Source organism: Saccopteryx leptura, chromosome 6 (genome assembly GCF_036850995.1).
Source record: "Saccopteryx leptura isolate mSacLep1 chromosome 6, mSacLep1_pri_phased_curated, whole genome shotgun sequence".
Lineage (NCBI taxonomy): Eukaryota > Metazoa > Chordata > Mammalia > Chiroptera > Emballonuridae > Saccopteryx > Saccopteryx leptura.
Window position 1 is genome coordinate 187,926,525 of NC_089508.1, and position 22,518 is coordinate 187,949,042.

At 37.6% G+C, this 22,518-nt stretch overlaps 1 protein-coding gene across 4 annotated transcripts in view; it reads left to right on the top strand.

Moving 5' to 3' along the window:
* Positions 1–22,518, top strand: part of RANBP17 (RAN binding protein 17) — a 250,389-nt gene that overhangs the window by 20,783 nt on the left and 207,088 nt on the right. For 3 of the 4 annotated variants that reach the window (XM_066342781.1, XM_066342783.1, XM_066342785.1), the window contains 7 exons: positions 3,019–3,123; positions 4,338–4,503; positions 7,536–7,609; positions 11,376–11,495; positions 13,346–13,492; positions 14,073–14,245; positions 16,266–16,459. In XM_066342781.1, the coding sequence (XP_066198878.1) occupies positions 3,019–3,123; positions 4,338–4,503; positions 7,536–7,609; positions 11,376–11,495; positions 13,346–13,492; positions 14,073–14,245; positions 16,266–16,459 (979 nt within the window). The remainder of the gene's footprint in view (positions 1–3,018; positions 3,124–4,337; positions 4,504–7,535; positions 7,610–11,375; positions 11,496–13,345; positions 13,493–14,072; positions 14,246–16,265; positions 16,460–22,518) is intronic. The other variant, XM_066342782.1, reaches the window with a different exon arrangement.

A 22,518-nucleotide genomic window follows, 5' to 3' on the forward strand; every position in this document is an offset into this window, starting at 1 on the left:
AGTGAATAGCACCACAATCCATGTATCCATTAGCTAGCATACATCACTGTCAATTTTGCTAATCTTAAAACTAGCATTTAAAAAAAAATCATCTTCTACTTCATAGCATAATAGGAATACAGACAACCCTGATAGTAAGGGTTTTCTGTGCATATATTGTACTAAGACAAGACTGGGTAATTTGGAGACCTAATAAAAGTGTGATTCAGAGAGCAACCAAGTTGGTTGGTTGTTTTTTAATGAAATTTATTTATTTACTTATTATATCCTGGTGTCCTATTTTATGTGATAAGTTGTAATTTATTACTGACATACTTTGATGCTCAACTTTTCCCCTGATTTGGCCAGCAGGAACCCTTTCAAGCTAGCTTCTATGTCCATTTGACATTTACTTACCATTCTTTGAACATTTTCTTACTTTCTGGTACAAAATATTCTAGGCTTATCTTGTACAGAACCAAGTGTCTTGTGAAAAAAGCTTCAGGGTCAGAAGTGTGATTTTGGCTTTGTATGGTGAAAAAAAGTATGGCTTCTGGACATATGTCACTCAGCCTGTTTTTGTGACATTTATAATTTCAGCTGGAATTTTTTTAGCATTTCTGAACCAGGAAATAGGAAGATCTATAATGCATGCTAGAAATCAAATATTACAGTTAACAAATGTGAGTCAGGTAAATTCATTTAGTGTCAGTAACAGGATGTATCTTTTAAGAGAAAGATCTAAATTTCCTAAAAATTAAAGAGTGTTGATGTGGCCCTGGCCGGTTGGCTCAGCAGTAGAGTGTTGGCCTGGCGTGTGGAAGTCCTAGGTTTGATTCCTGGTCAGGGCACGTAGGAGAAGTGACCATCTGCTTCTCTGCCCCTCCCACTACCATCTCTCTTCCCCTCCCAGAGCCATGGCTTGAATGGTTTGAGCAAAGTTGACCTGGGCTCTGAGGATGGCTCCGTGGCTTCTGCCTCAGGTGCTAAAATAGCACGGTTGCCGAGCAGTGGAGCTGCTGTCCAGCTGGGCAGAGCATCACCTGGTAGGGGCTTGCCGGGTGGATCCCATTTGGGGCACATTCCCAAGTCTGTCCCTGCCAACCCCACCTTTCACTTAATTGAAGAAAAAAAAAAAGAATGTCAATGTTATCCTGCTTAGTATTTAGAAGCAAAGTCTACTATTCTTGGAGTATATTCAATATACTGTGATCCAGAAGTAAAATGTCCTTTACTTATAAGATAGAAGTATATAAGTATGTGTAGTACAGAGTTGATCCACAATTTCTCTTCTCAGAAGAGTGGATGTCTTAATGAGTAACCCAAGTAAAATAAGCATGTAGGCCTTGAGGAAAACTCTGAAATAAGACCTGAATTTCTATTTTAGCTCTGTTGCTTACTACTTTGTACATACTTCCTAATGTCTTTAAGCTAATATATTACTTTCTTTAAAGTGAGAGTGACACTTTCCGTAGAATTATTAAGTAATCTACTAGCACACAGCCTGGTATTTGCATAAAAGTGCTAAATAAACCCAAGGTTCTTGTCCGTGTTATAGATGTATATAACATCTCTATACACCTATATAATGAGAGGTTGGTCTGCGACATTGTGGTTATAAGCTTTAATTTATGTAAAAAGAGGTTATTATATTTCATAAGTTAGTTTGGAGGATTCAGTGAAATGTGTGAAGAATGTTTTATAATTTACTATTGGAATGCTCTACCAGGGGTCTCCAAACTTTTTACACAGGGGGCCAGTTCACTGTTCCTCAGACCATTGGAGGGCCGCCACATACAGTGCTCCTCTCACTGACCATCAGTGAAAGAGGTGCCCCTTCCAAAAGTGCGGCGGGGGGCCGGATAAATGGCCTCAGGGGGCCGCATGCAGCCCATGGGCCATAGTGTGGGGACACCTGCTCTATGCTATAATCAATTAAGGAGAAAATTTTTAAATCTGTATATTGAGGGCGGTATTCTAAGATTCACAGACGGAAGTTTGATTTTAAGAAGGGAGGAATGCCGGAAATGCTAATTCAGATCTTATGTATTGGATGCAGATTTCCCTAACTATTTTCCGTAATCACTCTGACCTTCTGTTATGTCTCATGTTTCTTTAAGTAAGCAGCATTTAAGTATCGCCTAAGTTTTATGATGCAGTTTAGGAAATGTCAGATAATCAATTTTGAGCTCACTACTTTTTCCAAATCTACAAACAATTGCAAGGAAAATGGTTTATTCTTCTAAATCACAAAGGTAATGTGGTAGCCTGCGATGTTATTGTTCAGACTTCAGCTTTGTTTGCTGTGTCCTATGAAAAATGGTATTAATATATACCATACATATTTTAGAGGTTCAAGAACTAGTCTTAGTAAATTTATTCTTAAAAATTATTTATCAGTAATAAACTAGTCAGAGGAAATGTACTATTGCTTCTGTAATAAATCAGGTTTCTGATTATTTATACTTTCTGCCTGTGTTCTTTTTAGAATAACAAGGATGTGTGAAACCAATGGCAGACATGTCTGGTGTATATAGAAGTATCACTTTTATGTAGAAGAATTTTTATATAACTTTCAGCTTGCTGATTTACAGGAAGTTAGAATTTGAAGATTACCTTAGAGATTTGTCTTTTTAATGGTAGAGCCTGAGGAACAGAGAGATTGTTACTTGTTTAATTTGACATATGGTGCATAACTCAGGAGTTGCTAATCTTAGTATCTATTATTTTATAATATGTGTTTATATTGCCTCTGAAAGGATAGCCAATTCTGGTTTTTAATTTTGGGGTCAGTATGGTTTATAGAAAGAGGACTGAGTTAAAACAGTTCAGAAAGGTGGGTTCTAACCATGGTTCTACCATGAACTTCTTCAGTAACAACCCTTAAGCAAGTCACTTATACCAGTAGATTTATTTTAAAAGTTCTTTTAGCTCTGTACTTCATGATTCTTTAACTATATTTAATTTCTTCTCTTACTTAGTGAGTTTTGGTTTGCTATTTGGTAAGTCCGGTTAAATAATCCATCTTGCTCTTCTTAGGTTGATTATTCTAGACCTTCGGCAAAACACAGGAGAGCAGCTACCTCATTCCGTGACACTTCTCTCAGAGACATTTTAGTGCTGGCCTGCTCTCTTCTCAAAGAGGTAAGTTACTTAATTCAACATCTGAGTTAGAACACTTAGGACATTTTACATTTCAAAAGAATTTCAAGTTCCCCCTCCTTTTCTGCCTTTTGAAGAGTTGTTGTGGACAATCTTAAATTAGATTTGCACTAATCTGTAAGAGGTTCCAAAAAATTCACTTTTACCTACTAGGAATATAATAAGATAAAATCCAAAGGGAACTGAGTAGCTCATCTTTGGGTGATGACATCATCGTCTTCCTGCTTTAGGCTATTTATTGCAGAAGCTCATCGAGACTTAGTTTTTTTACTGCCCTGCCGCAATTATAATGGTGTCTAGGTGGACGGCGAAATGACAGTAGGTTTTCCTAATTAATTGGTGTAGTACAGCATTTCCCAAAGTATATATGTTCCACTAATCACCATTTTCCACTTACTTCAGTCCTGTAGTACAGTAACATAACTCCCACACGAGGTCAGGCTGAAAGACCCTGCTATTTTTAAATTTTTTATGTTAGTTTAGAAAATGTTGACATATAGGAAAGAAGATGGAAGAGTATAAAGAAACTCTTTGGACCCATCAATCAGTTGGTAATAACAACTCATGACCCATCTTGTTTAATCTTCATATCCCTCACCTAACAACTCTATTTCCGTTTGTTCTTCTCAAAGCAGGATCCCAAACTTCAAATCGTTTCCTCCACCAATATTTTATAATGTAGCTCTAGGAGATAGAATCTCTCCCAGTTGTGTCAGAGTGGCCGTTTGTGGGAGACAGGGCAGCATTGTTCCCCAGGAGCTTGTCACTGCCTCCCCCACGCAGACGGCCCTGGGACCCGCTGGCTCAATGGGCTCATTTATGCGTGAAGTTCTCTCCCTGCTTCTTGAAGATTATATTTCAGCTTGTTCCAGCAAGGCTTTGAAGGAATCCCGTACATTTATACATTTGTGCTATATAAAGTCTTTGTTCTAAATTTACCTCTTAAAACTTTAGAAGGTGACCTACAATTTACAGTCAAGAGTAAAATATTTTAGTTACGGTTTATAAAATCAAGGATGAAAATAGTCTAGTGTAGATTTTTTATAGTGATTTTACACTTTTCTAATATCTACAACATAACTTGGCGAACTCTTTTTTTGCTATTTTTAATTTGGCATTAAAGAATTACTTAATTAGTGAAAATCTGTGTATTGATGTACTTTATAAAGTTTCATTTGACTTGGAACTTTTTTCAGATGTTGGCCAAACCTTTAAATCTTCAGGATCAAGATCAACAGAATCTGGTGATGCAGGTCTTGAAACTGGTCCTCAACTGCCTGACCTTCGACTTCATCGGCAGCTCAGCAGACGACTCTGCCGATGACCTCTGCACGGTGCAGATCCCAACGACCTGGAGAGCAAGTGAGCAGCAAGCGTGGTGTGCGCGTCGGTGCGCGCGAAGGCGCAGCATTAAGCAGTGTACTTGGTTGCGTGTGTGCGGTTACCTGTAGTTTTTGCTAGGTAGTCATCAAGTTCAAAGGGATTTGTAATCCAAGCTAGCTGCTCATAAGGCAGTATTGAAATGTTTTCCCCAATTCACATCACAGTGACTCCCGTGTCTTGATTTTAGAGGAAAGAAAAGACCACTCTAGGCTTAGGAAAATAGGTTTGGGAGTGAAAATGAAGAGTTCTGTTTTGAAACTTCCAGATAAACAGATGGCAGAGGCTACAAGGGGACAACAGGTATCAACATGTTTTTCAAAGTTCTAGAGAGAAAGGGAAGAGTAACTGACTTAGCAGGGCCGAATTGCAACCTACTTTCTTGCAGAGAGGGATCCCAGAAAAGCAAGCATATCAGTTCTCCCACTCCCAGAAGGACGGTGCACTAGGAGGTTCCTGAAGTCAGGCTGACATAGTCAGGTGCGAGCAGAGTGGGCTGACCGGGCTCCATACAGAGTTCTGCACCGACTCTGCCGCCGGTGCAGCGAGGGGGCGGCCTCTTCCCTCTGCTTCCCAAGACCAGGGCTTTTTACCCTCAGGAAATTCGACTGGAGAGGCTCCACATTCAGGGATATCAGCAGTAGCAGAGAAACACTATAAATTTTGTGAAAACCAATATGGAAATTAAAACTAAAATAATTAAACGAGATTCCTAGCTTGACTATGACTATGAATACACGGACCAGTGGATCTAATACAAATTGCACAGACTAAATGCGCGTGCGTGTGCACACACACACGTACTTGTATAACTGGGAAATCTGAATAAGACTAGTGGATTGTTTCAATGTAGTTTCCTGATCATGGTACCGTACTATAGTCTTCTGAGGATTTACCATTGGGGAGCTGGGGAATGGGTACACAGAGTCGGTCTCTACGATTTCTTGCAATTGCATATGAATCTGTGAGTATCTCAAAAAGTGTTTTCAAATGAGAGAGAATTAGTAGAAACAGAGACAAAGTGAAGAATAGAAGTGAACTTTAAAATATAATTATCTCCAGAGAGATAAAGAGGTGGTGCATCCCTAAAACAAGAAAGGATGTTATTTTTAAAGGGAACGTTCAAGAATGTTCCAAATATAGAAGAGGGTTAGCAGAGTAAAACATTTCACTGAAAGAGGGGACGGATAAGGCTAAGGAGATGTCCGAGGAAGTAGAACAAAAAAAAAGGAGAGGTCTGCTAAGAAATGAGAATACAAGGCTAGCATGAAATTAGGAAGTCGGCATCGACTGTTAGGAGCTGGAGGAAGAGGACAGGAAAAGCAGGAGGAAGTTCACAAATATTAAAAAATGCTGATAGCACCGAGGCATACATTGTCAGATTGAAGGGTCCCATCAAAATGAACAGGAAAAATACACAAAGCTTCATAATCATGACGTTTCAGCATAATGGGAATAAAGAGAAGATCCTAAGACCTACCAGAAAAAAACAAGTACAAAGAATTGGGTCAAGAGTGCTGTTAAACTTCTCAACAGCAGCCCCGGAAGCTAGAACACAATGGAGTGTGTTCTCAGACTTTTGAAATATCCTCAGACTTTTGAGGAAAGTTATTTTCAAACTAGACTGAGATTATCGAGTATAAGAGAGAATAAAGACATCATCGGGCTTGCAAGTTTTCCTTAAGGTTATCCCTTATGTACTTAGGAAGCTCCTTCTTATTCAAACCAAAGTGGAAGACAGGGATTCAGGAAAAGGGAGCCTCAACCCCAGATGACAGTGTACAGGCATGAAAAGGAGGTGATTATATAACAGCTTTAGGAACAACCGTCCAAGTCGAAGCCTCTGGGAGGTAGGGGTGGGAACATGGAAACAATGGGTTATCCGATGTTACTGATCACATGGAAAATGAAGAATATTTTGCAAATCGGAGCATTTGTAAAGAACTAGTGACAGAGAGATAGACAACTAAGCACAGAAAAGGTGCTATGATTAAATCCAGAGTGTTAGAAATGTGATATAATGGTAGTGTGCTCCTATATATATAGTAATAATAGATCTAAACACTAGAATTGATTTAATTCTAAGTTGGTATATCAGTGGTTGGATTTTTAAGCAGATGGATTGTGGAGAGAGGGGTAGAGTGAGTGATTAGACAGCTAACGCCTCATCTACTGTAACAAACTCATTTGATGGTCTAAACCAGGGGTCTCAAACTCGCGGCCCGCCGAACAATTTTGTGCGGCCCGCAGACTAGTCCACGAAGTTCAAAATATTTTGGATAAAATTAAGTAAGCCTAGCGGCCTACTTGTATTTTTCATTTCTCCAGCATCCTAGCTAGATATTAGCTTAGTTAACAGCAGTTGTGATGCGAACTACAGTTTCTGGTCGTTTTGTGACACTGAGTAAACTGCATGTACGATTGTGCTTGTTGTACTGATTTTTTTTTTGTTTTCAACTGCAGTGAGAAAAGTGTTGCGTAACAGTTGCCTTTTGTAGACCTAGTGCGGCCCGCCGAACAGCTGTGATCTTGCTCTGCGGCCCACATGCTGAGTTGAGTTTGAGACCCCTGGTCTAAAGTAAAATGAGTAAAGAAATAGTATATATACATAGCACGCTATTTAGAAATATGCATGTAAATAGAGCTATGAGTTGGAAGGTGATTGAAGTGGGGTAGGGTACAGCTGTTTTATATTAATGTACTTTTTAGTATTTTTTGACACTATCTGAAGTTTTAGATGTTTATATTACTTTAATACAAATGAAAATATCAAAGCAGTTCTCCCAGTAAGAACTGGAGATGCTACGGAGAAATAAGGAACATCTTAGCTAATTAATTTCCATCTCTGTATCATTTCCTCTTTCAAAAGAGAATAAGTAGGAATTAAAAAGGAATTAAGCCTAGCTGGAAAGAGTGGCCACATGCAGAGGGAGCTCTCGGTTGTATGATAAAGTCTTACTATGTTAAGATTAGTCATTGAAAGTAATGGTGTTAGGAAATAATTTTTTTTCTAGTTTTCCTGGAACCAGAAACATTGGAGCTTTTCTTCAATTTGTATCATTCACTCCCACCGCTGCTATCTCAGTTAGTAAGTAAGAATTATTTATAATTTTATTAGAACGTACCTGTGATTTTTAAGGCTGTTATAGATTTACTTTGAAAAACCTATTTATACTTGATTGGGTTTACCTCTCACAGGAAATCCTTACATTTCTGGGATTTGTACTGCATAAGCAGTTTGTCAGATTCTGGTTGTAGTCAACAGTGCACCCCGTTTCATGGGTGAGCCCAGAGCAGTTATTGCCGACACAGCTCCTGCCCGGAGCCGGGACAGCCTGTCAGCATCTCAGTGGATCTTTGTTCCTACGTGGTCCCCTTGCCGCCTCTGGGCCTCAGTGCAGTCGTTGGCCGCCCTGTCTGTTCCCTCCCCCCCCCCCCAAGTCTTTCTCAGCCCTGTCCATCTCCGTGTCTTCCCCGTGCCAGGCGGTCCCCATCTGATCTCTCTGAATGAGAAACAGAGTCTGCTCACTTGATTTTGTGCTCATCACTCTAGTTATGAAATGTAGAAGAGAAAGGCTCTTAGCATGAGTAACTTTTGGCAGAACTTGCTTTCTTTAAAAACAAAGAGACTTTTAGCAGAACTTCCTTTTTCTAGGAGACTCCTTGTCCCTGGCTTTGAGGCTGGTTTCCTAGGTTGTGGCCTTGGGCTGGTTCTGCAGGGTTGCAGGTGTTCCCAGACTGTTTCTCCCTTAATTAACCCTATAGATGAGCATCATCAATGCGCTTGTTTCACTGCTTTGTCTTACTGCTAGGCTCCCCTCCTCCCCAGTCAGTGTGTAATTTTGTCTTTAAAGCTGACTTCAAACTGTGTTCCAGGCAGCATGGTTTAAATGACTTATTAGGTCTCTGTGCAGTCACCAGCTTTAAAATAAACACTCTTTAATTGTGTGGCAAATGTCTGTTTCTCACTGTTCCGATACACCAGTTAATGTTTTTAATCCAGTTCTATTATGAGATTAAAAAATTCTTGAAACTCTGGTTCCATAGAACTTTGAGACTGTGAGCCCCATCTTTGTGGAATCTAAATCAGAAACCAGACAAGGTTGAAAAAAAAAGAGCAGATCAAGTTGTCAGTTTACTATCTCAGCTTGTAGGAGTAAAGTTGGGGAATTCAAATAGTGCCATTTCTTGAAAAAGGTATTCCAGGTTTAAAGTGCATGTCAGAGGGATGTTTGTTCAGATATGTTATTGCCTAGAAGGGTGGAACAGACTCACAAAAATCCTCCTCTTACAAAAAAACAACATACATACTCTTGAAGCCAGGATTTTTTTTTTGTATTTTTCTGATGTGAGAAGCAGGGAGGCAGAGAGACAGACTCCCTCATGCGCCTGACCGGGATCCACCCGGCATGCCCACCAGGGGGCAATGCTCTGCCTATCTGGGGCGTTGCTCCGCTGCAACTGGAGCCATTCTAGCGCCTGAGGCTGAGGCCATGGAGCCATCCTCAGCGCCCGGGCCAACTTTGCTCCAATGGAGCCTTGGCTGCGGGAGGGGAAGAGAGAGATAGAGAGAAAGGAGAAGGGGAAGGGTGGAGAAACAGATGGGTGCCTTTCCTGTGTGTCCTGGCCGGGAATCAAACCTGGGAATTCCACACGCCAGGGCAACGTTCTACCACTGAGTGTTCACCCAACCAGCCAGGGCGAAGCCAGGATTTTAAGATGGTGGTTTTTAAACTGGGTTTCACGGGGCACTCCTGTTTCTAGGTGATGCCACAGAGCAGCCTTTTGCCTTTTACCCAGAAGAGACTTGTTTTGAGTTGCTTAAAAACCATGGTTTCATGTATAATTATGTTTGGGATAAAACAAATAAGTTACTGGTACTTTAAAAATAGAGTGGACTATAACTGCTTTAAGAGAAAGGAGCAATTTGGGGGCATACCCTAACATGGTGCTTATGTCACTTTATCCTCCAAGTGGCCCTGCAGGGTGTTACTAGTCTTTGTATGTAAATAAGGAAATAAACCAGAGGTGACTGTGTCCAGGGCCACAAACTAAATGCTGGAGCTGAGATTCAAACCTACTGTTTCTGGGCCCCACACACCGAATACTTTTAACATACTAGTGGTTCCCGAACTTCCTACACATCAGCATTGTCTATTTTTGTTTGTTTCTTAAAAGTAAGGATGATGGCGTACCGGGGAACATCTGCACACGTCATCCTCTGATTTTTGTTCTTATTCTCATCCTTGCTAAGAGAGAGAGGCATTTTGTGTGAAATTGAAATATTTAAATATTGACAGCAAATTCTACTATTTTATTATTATTATTATTTTGTATTTTTCTGAAGTTGGAAACGGGGAGGCAGTCAGACAGACTCCCGCATGCGCTGACCGGGATCTGCCCAGCTTGTCCACCAGGGGGCGATGCTCTGCCCATCTGGGGCGTCGCTCTGCCGCAATCAGAGCCATTCTAGCGCCTGAGGCAGAGGCCACAGAGCCATCCCCAGTGCCCGGGCAAACTTTTGCTCCAATGGAGCCTTGGCTGCGGGAGGGGAAGAGAGAGACAGAGAGGAAGGAGGGGGGAGGGGTGGAGAAGCATATAGGCGCTTCTCCTGTGTGCCCTGGTCGGGAATCGAACCCGGGACTCCTGCACGCCAGGCCGACACTCTGCCACTGAGCTAACCGGCCAGGGCCTCTACTATTTTAAAATACCAGTCCAGCAAACATTATATGGACCAAAACAAAACAAATATGGGCCAGCTTGGAATACCAGTTACCGATTTGAGGTGTCTCATTTAATGATCTAACAGACTTCAGTGGGCACCAGCTGTGGAGTTAAGAACCCAGGTAGTGAAATTGTCTGGGAAGTGTTAACTTTTGAAGGTAACTAGGTCACAGATACTCGCTAGGACTTTTTATAGGAGTCTTCCAGCAGCGTTTTCCAAGTTGTTCCTCAAGGTATTAATAAGTATTCTATCATCAAACAAATTTGGGACATGCTCGATTAGGTAGAGCTACAGGAGTCTTCCCCAACCTCTAGCCCCACTTGCAGGGTACCGTGGTGCAGAATGTGCAGTATTGCCCAAACATACCGTATTTCCCAGGTATAAGATGTACCCTTTCCTGAAAAACTTGGGGTCTAAAAAACTGGGTGCATCTTATATAGTGATTGTGGCATTTCAAATGCCATAGATGGAACTGAGGACGAGGCAATATATGAAGACGGTGATTGATCATCAGACACCAATGAGGACAAGCTAATGGATGGGAGGTTTTTTTTGTTGTTGTTGTTTTTTAATTTTTTTTTTTATTTTTTGGTACCGGGAGTAGGGTGGATGGGAGTTTTGACAGTGATGAGGAGTTGTATGAATTTTATGATGAATAAAACTTGAGTTTAGTAACTTCATGTAATAAATTATTTTTTCAAATTTCAGGCCCCAAAATTAAGGTATGTCTTATACGTGGGAGCATCTTATATCAATACATTGGGAAATACAGTATTCCGCTACAAAACCATATTTTCTTTTTGGTAGAACACCTGGTTCATGGGTCACAAAAGAACTGGTCATCAGAGATGACGGAAAGCCTTTGAGTGTGTATGAAAGCCTTCTGAGTGCATACTTCATATATGAAAGACTATTAGAGGAGAATACCACCAGCAGAAATGCTCACGGTGGGGTTGCAGGGTAGTGGGCGGTGGTGGTAATTTCTAGGTTCAATTTTCAATTCATTACTTTTGGATTCTCTAATTCTTTTTTAATCACAGAAATTAAAGAATATGTTATGTGAAGGCTGTTTCTAACACATAGCCACAGTTACTTTTAAAATTGAAATGCCTTTTGTTCCCTTTCTTAGGCGCTGTCATGTTTGGTTCAGTTTGCTTCCACGAGGAGGTCCTTGTTTAACAGTCCTGAGCGTGCCAAGTACCTTGGTAATTTAATTAAGGGAGTAAGAAGGATACTTGAAAACCCTCAGGTATTTATGAAGAAATGTAATTAATACTTAAGTGTATAGAAGTGCAGTTTTTCTGCTGATGGTGTGTAATAAACTCATTATTGTGATTCCAGAAGAAAATATGAAGTATCACATTTATCTTCTTTATATCTCATTCCTGGTAGAAATGAGCACTTTTCCCTACAGACTTCTGTGTTCTTCCTCCTGTATTGTCTGCATTCTTTTAGGTGAACAGAGGGCATATATCCTTATGCTTCTACTTTTCACTATTGTACTATGTTTCTTTGTTAGCACTTCTTAAATTACTGAAGCATTAATTCAGAGTTAGAGCCAGAGGACTTCATGTAAATCTGGATGTTAATATCTAAATGAGTGGCTTTAAATGATGAAATAATATCTTTTTGCCCTCTTATGGACAAATGAGGGTCTATAGATCTTAAAATCTTTGTACACTAGCTGCAAAGCTTCAATAGCAATATTTCAGAGAATTGCAGAGTTGTTATTAATTAATGATTTTTCATGCCTCGATAAAATGTGTTGTTTCACTTTTTATTTTGATTTGGGTTTAAAACTTCAAATGATGATTTAAGGAGGTTTATATAAATCTGTTGGTTACTACTAATTTTTGAGGGGACATATAATATCTATACATAAAGAAAATGTGTTTATAAAGAGCAATTATTTTTGCATGTTATTCTTAGGAGTATTTATATGTTGTGCATTACCTTTTCAATTTACCGTAACTGTAAAATTTTACATTATTTTGCCTATAAATGGAGTTTTACCAATATATTTTTTAAATTTCAGTTTTAATCATTATCAGCAATCAATATGTGGAGGGTAATATGCTAATATCAGCTAATTAGATAATTCTCTTAATTGATTTAACATCCAAATGTTGATGTTTTGTGGCTGTAAAAGTTGGTTTGAATATTAATCACTGTGGAATTATAACATATATTAAAAGACCTATGAGTACAAAATATCATTTTATAATTTGTCCTTAACAATTTACACACTATTTCATATATTTTTTTAGCTTATTTGAATAAAATTTCTTATAAACTCTTTTAGTATTAAACAAATACTTTTTGAATTCTGTCTCATGCCAGCTACCGTGCGGAGTGTTCAAACGATAAAGATAATGACGCATGTGCGTCTTCAAGGAGCTTACAGATAATTGGGGACACCTTTTTTGACCTTTCCTTTGAACCTGTCCTCCTCCAAAAGTTATTTTTATATCTTGAAGTACTTTTGTTAAACTCTGTACTCTACATTGCAATAATTTATTTGAATCACTCTTCATTTAGCAATAAATACAAAGATGATTGAGGATACAATACCTATAGCTATTCAATAAAAACTTATTGAATTAAAAGAAATTTCTGTCACCTGTGTGTGCATGTACACTGTTTATCTAAAATTCAGGTGGCATTGCTCTTTTCCAGAGTTTCAAGAAGAGCCCATTCTTCCCATTCTTATTTTTTATCTTAAGTAGTTTTCAAGTTTTCCATTGACTTTTGTTTAAGCTGCAGTACACACACACACACACACACACACACACACACACACACACACACACTTTTTTGTCTAATATAATGGGTTCTTAAACCTTATAATTTAGCCATCATGGTGCAGTTTACTGCAAAGCCTCTACTTTGGATTCCTTATTATTAAGCGTTGATGACCACATGGAATCGAACAGAAATGATGTTGTCTTTCACTGCTGCCCACCCAGTTGACGCAGAATGCCACAAGTACTCCTGAGAGCTGGAGGACTGAACACAGTCCTATTGAAATTTTATTGATGGCCATTGGCTTGGTGTGGTTTTCAGTACTTTTAAAACCCTTTATTTGGTCCTGTATTTTAGGGTTTGTCTGATCCAGGTAATTATCATGAATTTTGTCGCTTTTTGGCTCGTTTGAAGACAAATTACCAGCTGGGAGAATTAGTTATGGTGAAGGAGTATCCTGAAGTTATCAGCTTGATTGCTAATTTTACCATTACTAGTCTACAGGTAAATAGAAATATATAATTCGTATTATACTCTGGATAGCTTTAAGACAATTTCTTGATAAGATTTGGAAGGGATTTGTTTTTCACATCTGTTAGAGTACTTTGCTGAAAATGTTCATCACAGGTTTTAGGTTAAGAAGTTCATTATAATATTTTTTATAATAAAAATTTAGAAGCCATCTAAATATCTAATCATTGAAGAATGAATTGAGAAGCTGTAGTAAAATCTGTGTGAAGAAATAAAGTTTTTACAGATTGGTTTTGGGGAAATTTTTTTAAAGTTTGAGGGAAGGTTTTAAAACCCTATTTTCCACATGATATCAACTCTAGAAAACTGGAAAGATTAGGAGGAAGTACACTAACATTTTAATAGTGATTATTCCTAGGTGGTAGAATAGTGAGAGGTCATTGGTTCCTTTATGCACTTTTGCATTTGCAAAATTTGCTATGGTAAGTGTTCATTGGTTGCATAGTCAGAATGAAAGTTAATTTTAAAATCTGTGTTTAGTAATTTTGCCTCTGTAATTCCTATTTTAGGAAGATATATCATTTTAAATAACGTTTGCTTTATTTTTTTGTAGCATTGGGAATTTGCTCCCAACAGTGTTCATTATTTATTAACTCTGTGGCAAAGGATGGTAGCATCAGTTCCTTTTGTGAAATCAACGGAACCCCACTTATTAGACACATATGCACCAGAAATCACGAAGGCCTTTATCACTTCCCGGTTGGAATCTGTCGCCATAGTTGTGAGGTATTGAAAACTAAATCTTTCTGTTGTATTTTCATCTTTTGCATCTTGAAATTTTTAAAAATTGAGCAATAATTTACCTGCTGTTAAATTCACCCTTTTAATATACAGTTTTATGAGTTCTGATAAGTGCATATGGTTGTATAATTATCATCACAATGAAGGTATAGAATAGCTTCATCACCCCCCAGAAGTTCTTTTGGGTCCCTTTATAGTCAGCCCTTTCCCCACCCTTAGCCACTGGCAATTACTGACCTGTTTTGTTTCTCTAGTGTTCTTTTCCAGATTGTTGTATAAATGAAATTTTATAGTTTATAGCCTTTTAGTCTGGCTTCTTAGCATAATGCATTTAAGATTCTTCCATGTTGTGTCAGTAATTGTTTCCTTTTCATTGCTGAATAATATTCTATTCTAATGATATATCACAATTTGTTTATCCATTCACCTGTGAATGGGACAGCGGTAAGTGTTCCTGTACAGATTTTTGTGTGAACATTAGTTTTTATTTCTCTGGTAAATACCAAGCTGGGAGACTATGGAGTTTCATGGTAAGTGTATTTTTACTTTGTAAGAAACTGCCAGACTTTTTTTTTTCATCAGTCATCAGTTTTTTATTGTGATACCTTAGTTGTTCACTGATTGCTTTCTCATATGTGCCTTGACCGTGGGCCTTCAGCAGACTGAGTAAACCTTTGTGCGTTTTATTTGTATACTTGTAGAGAAGACTGTTCTTTCTCCATTGAATTGCCTTTACACAGTTTTCAAAATTAATTGACCATTTGCTTGTGGTTTTATTTCTTTAATGTGCTTCTCCTTGTACCAGTAAGTACCCTATCTTTTTTAAAAAAATTCATTTTAGAGATGGGAAGCAGAGAGAGATTGAGAAGGGGGGAGCCCGTATGCGCCTTTACCAGGCAAGCCCAGGATTTTGAACCCGCGACCTCAGCGTTGCAGGTCGATGCTTTATCCACTGCGCCACCACCAGTCAGGCAGTACCCTATCTTGATTACTGTGGTCTTAGAATAAGCTTGGAGAAATCAGATAGTATGAGTCTTTCACCTGGCATTTTTTTTTCCAAAATTATTTTGTCTCTACTGAAATAAATCTACAATTACTTGCAGTAGTATGGGTGAATTCCACAAGCATTAAGAAAGACAGACTCAAAAGAGTACAGGCTGTACACTTCATGAGGTTCAAAATCAGGCAGAATGGATCTGTGCTCCCCTTCGGGTGTGTAGGAGGGACTTGGAGGGCAGCGCGGATTCTGAGGTATGGGCACGTGCTGGTTCTGTTCTGAGTGCCTGTCACATTCGCGTGTTCACTTTGTAAAAATTCATCACGCTGTACACCTGAGATTTGTGCCCTCTTCTGTATGTGTGTCCTATGTCACTGTAACATTTTTATGGAAATGAGGGAGCCAAAAGAATTATTTTGACTCTTTTACTTCTTTTGCCTTTCCTGTAAATTTCAGAATTTTCTTGTCAATATCTACAACAAAATTCTGATGGGATTTTTACTGGGATTGCATTTAATTTATGTAGTAATTTGGGGGAAAAAGTGACATCTAAGCAATATCGAGTTTTTCAGCCAAGAAGAATGTTTACCTTTTTACCTTTGAATTTATTTAGCTCTTCTGTGATTTCTCTCACCAATGTTTCATAGTGGTAGCCTTCAGATTGTATAGATGTTCAATTAGATTTGATTAGTATTTTATGTTTTCTGGTGCCTTTGGAAGATAGTGTTTTTTGAATTGCGGTTTTCAGTTATTCATTTGTATATTGACCCGGTATGCCAGGATCTTGATAAACTCACCTCTTAGTACAAGTAGCTTTTTCTGGTATTTTTTAAATTGACATAATCATGTCATCTTCAAATATAGATATTTTATTTCTTACTTTTCAATCTATTTGTCTTTTATTTTTTTTATCCATTATGAAATTTTATTTAACACAAAGGAAGTGGATTTGTGGCAAATAGAAGTGCATCACATTCTAATGTCTGCGGACTTGTTCTTCGTGTGCAGAGATAACTTGGATGACCCACTGGATGACACAGCCACTGTGTTTCAGCAGTTGGAGCAGTTGTGCACTGTCAGCAGGTGTGAATATGAGAAGACGTGTACGCTTCTAGTGCAGTTGTTTGACCAGAACGCTCAGAATTACCAAAAGCTTCTGCATTCTGCTTCTCGAATAACTGTGGACATGGCAATTCAGGAAGGTCGGTGTATTTCATCTGACTATTATGTGGTATCATGTTGAATTTTAAGTGGTTTCATTAATCACTTTCATAATTTTATGCAAATTATTTTTATATATTTTCCCCAATTCTTTACCTCCAATAAGTCATTAATTTTTTTAACCTTCTGGATATTTTGGTGGCTTGATAGTTAATTTTCTCTTATAACTGTCTTTTAACCAATCTAATTGATCATGTTTCCTTTGTTAGAAAAGACTACAAAGAGCCCATTTCAGCCAGTAAAAAATTCTATAAGGTGGCCTTATCTTCTTCCTTTTCTTCCTTCTTCTTCTTCCTCCTCCTCCTCCTCCTCCACCCCTTCCCCCTTTCTCCTTTCCCTTCTTCCTCTCTTTCTCTTTCTTCCTTTTTATTATTATTATTGTGATTACTTTGTGATATATACAAATATCAAATTATTATTTACCTGAAACTACCATATTGTTATGTGTCAATTATATCTCATTTTTATAAAATTGACCAACTATTAATATATAAAGCAATTCTCAACAAATTTCAGTGACTTAACCACATAGAGTCCACATTTTCTTACCAATTTGCAGTTATATGAAGACTTAATTGCCAAGATAATAATAAACTCCATGCTCTTGGGAATTTTACAAACATACTTCTAAGGTATATGAGATACCATTTTATGCCCAGGTTGGCAAAAAATAAGAAATAGGAGAATATAGATCAAAGGTAATATTTATATACTTCTGGTAGGAGTATAAAGTAAAATCAATTGGAAATCAGTTTGGTGTTACATTGTAAAGTAGAACATTCGAATAGCTTCTGAACTGGCACTTCCACTCTTAGGTGTGTCCTCAAGAAAATATTTTCCACACCAGAGGCCGTGTGTGAGAATGTCCATGGCCTAATTGTTCATAAAACCAAAAAGTGGAAACAGCTCCAGTGTCCCATCAACATAAACATGGATAAATAGATCATAATATAGTTATACAATGCAATACTATTTAACAATAAAATGAATGAATTACAGGTATACTTAAAGATGAGTGTCAGAGATAAGATATTTAGTGAAAAAAAAGCAATTCTTGGGAAACTGTATATAGTTTGAAATACTTAATAAGGCCACAAAACAAGTGAAACTGAAAATACATTGTTTAGGAACATGTAGTGATATGTTCAAGTGATAAAATGGAAAAATAATGTCAAGAGACTAGTGAGGTCCAGATGTAGGATCATGGTTACCTCTGGGGGGGAGGTCAGGAGACAAGCTGGGGGGGGTGTGGGGGTAGGAGTGGGTCTGTTGTAAAGCCTGGATTCACAGGTGTTTGTTTTATTACACCTCTTATATACATCACATGCATTTTATATCTGTAAATATTAAAACATGAAGGGGTGCAGTTGTGAGATCAAAGACCTGTTTTCCTACAATTTATGACTGGAATTAATAGAACAGTAATAATTCACTAATGTAAAGTAGGTCTGTTTATTGAGTAAAATAAGTCAAACTGATTTTTGATTAATAAAGATTCAAGGAGTTTTTATAGTAATACATTATGTAGTCTTGATAAAATGACAACTCAGAGTCTCTAAGGTAATCCCTGATACATAGCATATTTTAAATAAATGTGGTTTTTTCTAGGCAAAAGCTCGGTGGGAAGGAAGTTGTCCACCTTTTAAAGATATCTTTGGTCTGCTCAAAAATGATTGTTTTGTATTACGAAAACGACCTAACAGGGCTCTAGTTTCCACTACTGCATATAGTAGTAGTATTCAGTTTCTTTTGTGCCGACTAAACACTTCAGTTAGTGTTGAACAAAGAAAATTATATGCTCTCGTTATGTGTGCTTTAATTTAGATGCTTAATGGCTTTTAATGTTACAAAATAAGTTTATTATTATATTATGATCTCATTTGTATTATATTGTCTTGCTCTTCTATATTTGTGGTGATATGGTCACAGTTTACAAAAACAATAATCCCTAAGAAATAGGTCATTAACAGTAGTTAACGATTACTTGTGATCTATGGTAATGACTGATTTCTTTGGGATTATTGCAGTTATAAACCATAATTACAGATTATTACAGCAATAATTATTTTGTTAAAGGAAAAAATGTTCTGTGCTCGAACAGCTGCTAAAACAAGTGCCCTGAACTTTAATGGAAAATTAAAAAGGAAATTTAGTCTTATTATAAGATGAGATATTTTTAAAATTTATAGATATGTATGTAATTCCTGAATTGGATATTTATATTTCTAAATAGAATTTAGATGGACGGACTTAGATGTTTTTTTAAAAACTTTGTGGAAGTAATTCTATAACTAAAGTAACTTAACATTTATTATTTTGCAAACTGTTCATCTAGAATTGTTGAGGTTTAGGGAAAGATTTAATGTATATGAGAAATACCACTTCTCATTCACTTGAATATGAAAATTATACTTGATAGCTTAATAATGCTCTTAAATTTCATTGTTCATTTCTAACACTAACCCTAATTTATTCAGTCAATAGATGTTACATTTCTAAGGGTAAAAGAAATACCTGCTTTTCTGGTTTTTTTTTTCTTTTTCTTTTTTTAAATGAGAGTAGGGGAGATACAGAGACAGACCCGCACATGTGCCCCAACCAGGATTCACCCAGCAACTGCCACCTGGGGCTGATGCTGTGCCCATTTGGGGCCAGGCTCACAACCAAGCTATTTTTAGTGCCTGAGGTGGAGGCTCCATGGAGCCATCCTCAGCACCTGAGTCCAGCCTGCTCGAATCAATGGCTATGGGAGGAGAAGAGAGAGAGAGAGAAGCCGGAGGGGCTGGGGGAGAAGCGTGTGGCTGCCTCTCCTGTGTGCTCTGACCGGGAATCAAATCTGGGCTCCACAGGCCTGGCTGCCGCTCCACCACTGAGCCAACCAGCCAGGGCCCTTTTCTGGTTTTTGTATGATTGAAATCATTGTTTTCTATAACAAGGAAAGAATAAATATACATCTATTTTTTTCTAAGTAAATGTACATTCAGAATTTATCATAGTTTATAATATAATTGATCATATGCTATGTTTGCATAATATTCTTTGATATAAAAGTTTTAATTTCAAAGTCACAGAATGATGAATTAAAGAATAAAAATAATTTTTGTCTTCTGTTATTAGACAATGATACTCATCACACTGCATTGAAAAAAAATCATTTAAAAAAGGCAGAAAAAATCATTTTTCCCTCTTGCCTGGTGCTCGCACTAGCTTCAGTTTGATTGGCATGGGGGTCTCTCCCTTCTCACACGGTTTCATACATCCACATGTGTAGTTACATCCCTGCAGCAGAACACGAGACATCAGGTACTCAGCAAATACTTTTCTCAGTGTGTTTTACTTGGGAATTTTTTCTTTTTAGTTTAAGTATTTTGTTTGTTTTACAAACAGTGTTTAATAAGTATATATGGTTTACTGTAACTAGTTTTAATCGCAACAAGCCCCTTTGGTAGAGAGTACTTCACTTGCAGAATACCATTTAGTGCTTGTCACACAAGCCTGTGAGCCAGGTATTATTATCTTCGGATATATATGAGGACGTTAAAGCCAAGAGAGATGAGGTCACTTACATAAGTAGAGACAGGAATTGAACCCAGGCTTTGCTCTTAGTAGCTGAATTGTATAGCCTCCATATTTTAAATAGTGACCTTCCAAGAGAGAAATACAAAAATTACATGCATGATGAATTCTTTGTTTAAAAGTAGGTCTGGGCCTGACCTGTGGTGGCGCAGTGGGTAAAGTGTCAACCTGGAACACTGAGGTCGCTGGTTCAAAACCCTGGGCTTGCCTAGTCAAGGCACATATAGGAGTTGATGCTTTCTGCTCCTACCCCCCTTCTCTCTCTCTCTGCCTCCTCTCTCTAAAACGAATAAATAAAATCTTTAAAAAAAATACCATATTAAAAAAAGGTCTTTTATCAAGAGCTAGTAAGCAAATGTTTCTATGTTTACATTAGTGATAAATGTCTAAAATAAACTTTCTTATTTTAAATTAAACTATTCAAGAAATACTCATTTTATGTGTCACATGTCCTTGGTTTTATAGGGGGTGATTTGGGAGTCAAAAGAAGTGTAGAAAGCTCTAGAAATGGTCCCAAAGGCAGATGCAATCTCATCTGTGGTCAGAATTTGGGAGGTAGGTAGAGAACAATACAGGAATAGGAATTTAAATATTTAAATAAACACTTAAGAGATTGTTAGATCATAAGATATTGTTAGGTCACCAGGATTTGTCTAGTTAATTGACAGCTGTATTGAGTATTCCCTTTTATCAGTCTTGTTAGTAAGTGGTAAATATTATAGTGAGAGAGTGGACTGTCAGAAATGTGTTGCCTATATTGGAATCATAACTCTGTGCCTTTTAATAGGGATTTGTGATATCAACAGAATATATACAGATAATAGACATAATGTTTAGAACAGTACCTAGTACATAGTACTATAGAAATTCTGCTATTATCTTTAGTAATAGTAAAAGTAGCTTTAAGAGATACCAATATCTAAAAATCTAGTGATAAAAGTTATTATTTATATTTAAATAATAATTTTTTTCATTTTGAAAAATATGTTGCAACAGGATAGTTTTACAGTAGAAACTCACCAGAAATTATGCTCGCAGTGTTTAAGACTCACATTCATTGTACGTAATGTGTGTGGCCCACACACAGTTGGAGCATAGTCTATTAATGATGACCTCTGTAAGAACTGGTGAGATAGTTAATTCTCATTACTCAGTATTTATGTTCTATAATGTTGCTGTGAACACTGAATTAGCAAATATTACACCATTGCTCCTAGCAGAAATGCCAGGTTAGGTTCCTATAGGATTCTGGTCACATATTCATCAACTGTTCAACATATAATCTTATTTTATATGCACTTTTCTGCGTACAGACACCTTACTTAATAGATATTGTTGACTCATTAACATTAAACTCAGCCACTAGCACTACAACTCATACCTGGACAGAACTTACCTAACCACATATTTTCTCTTTATGGCACATAATGGCCTCTTTTCCACCTGGGGACACTAGATGGCACTTCAGCACTAATCTTGATGATGATTTTAAACAGTAAATCATCAACAAAAGATACAAAAGCGCAAAAGATGGGGGACAAAAAAAGACCATGGGGAGAATGTGTCCTTGTTTGCAGTCTGAGATGAAACCGGAAGGCAGGGCTCGGCTCTGTTTTACCTCAGCTTGGAACAAGCACATTGGACTAGAACTCAAATGTTTGGTTGCTCTGTACTGGTCTGTAAATGACTGCAAGTATTGATTTTGGACTTACAAATAAATTTTACCAAGTAGACATATTTTCAAATAACAACATCTATCTGCAAATAATGAGGACAGAGTATGACATGTTATATATTGAATATGCTTTGAGAAGTTGCTTAATTTTTTGAGTAATAGAACTATAAATTACCATTATTCATTTTTAATGACTCCACATTTTAATGTTTATTCAGTTGATAATAAAACGTTGACTTTTTCTTGCCTGTTATGCTGTATTTTCTACGTAACGATTTCTTAGCTCAGCAGCCCATGCCTATTGATTACTTGCTATTGCCAGGGACTGTTTTAGGCTCTGGAGATGGCAACAGACAGCCAAACGGAAAGTGACAGCTGTCATGCAGTTTACAGTCTCTTGGAGCAGACAGGTGACTAAGGAGGATAGACAAGGAAAATATATATCATGTTAGGAAGTGTGATAAGTGCTGAAATTAAAAAAAAAAAGCAGGGAAGGGGGGATATGAAATGTTGGCAGGTTATGGTTTAGTTATCTGTTGCCAAAATTGAGTGGCTCATCAAGTAATAATATCACAGTAAAGTTTCTTTTTAAAAAAAGTGAAAGCCTTATGGATTGGAGGTGCCCAGTAGAATGAAGGACTGTTGGAGGCTTCATCTTTGTCGGTATAGATATCACCACAGATTGTGACAGGAATATTGTTGGAAAGAATAACAGCAAGTCCTTAAAAGAAAAATAAGGACACGTAACCTGAGGGAGAGTTGAGAATTGTAACAAGAAAGGGTATTTGG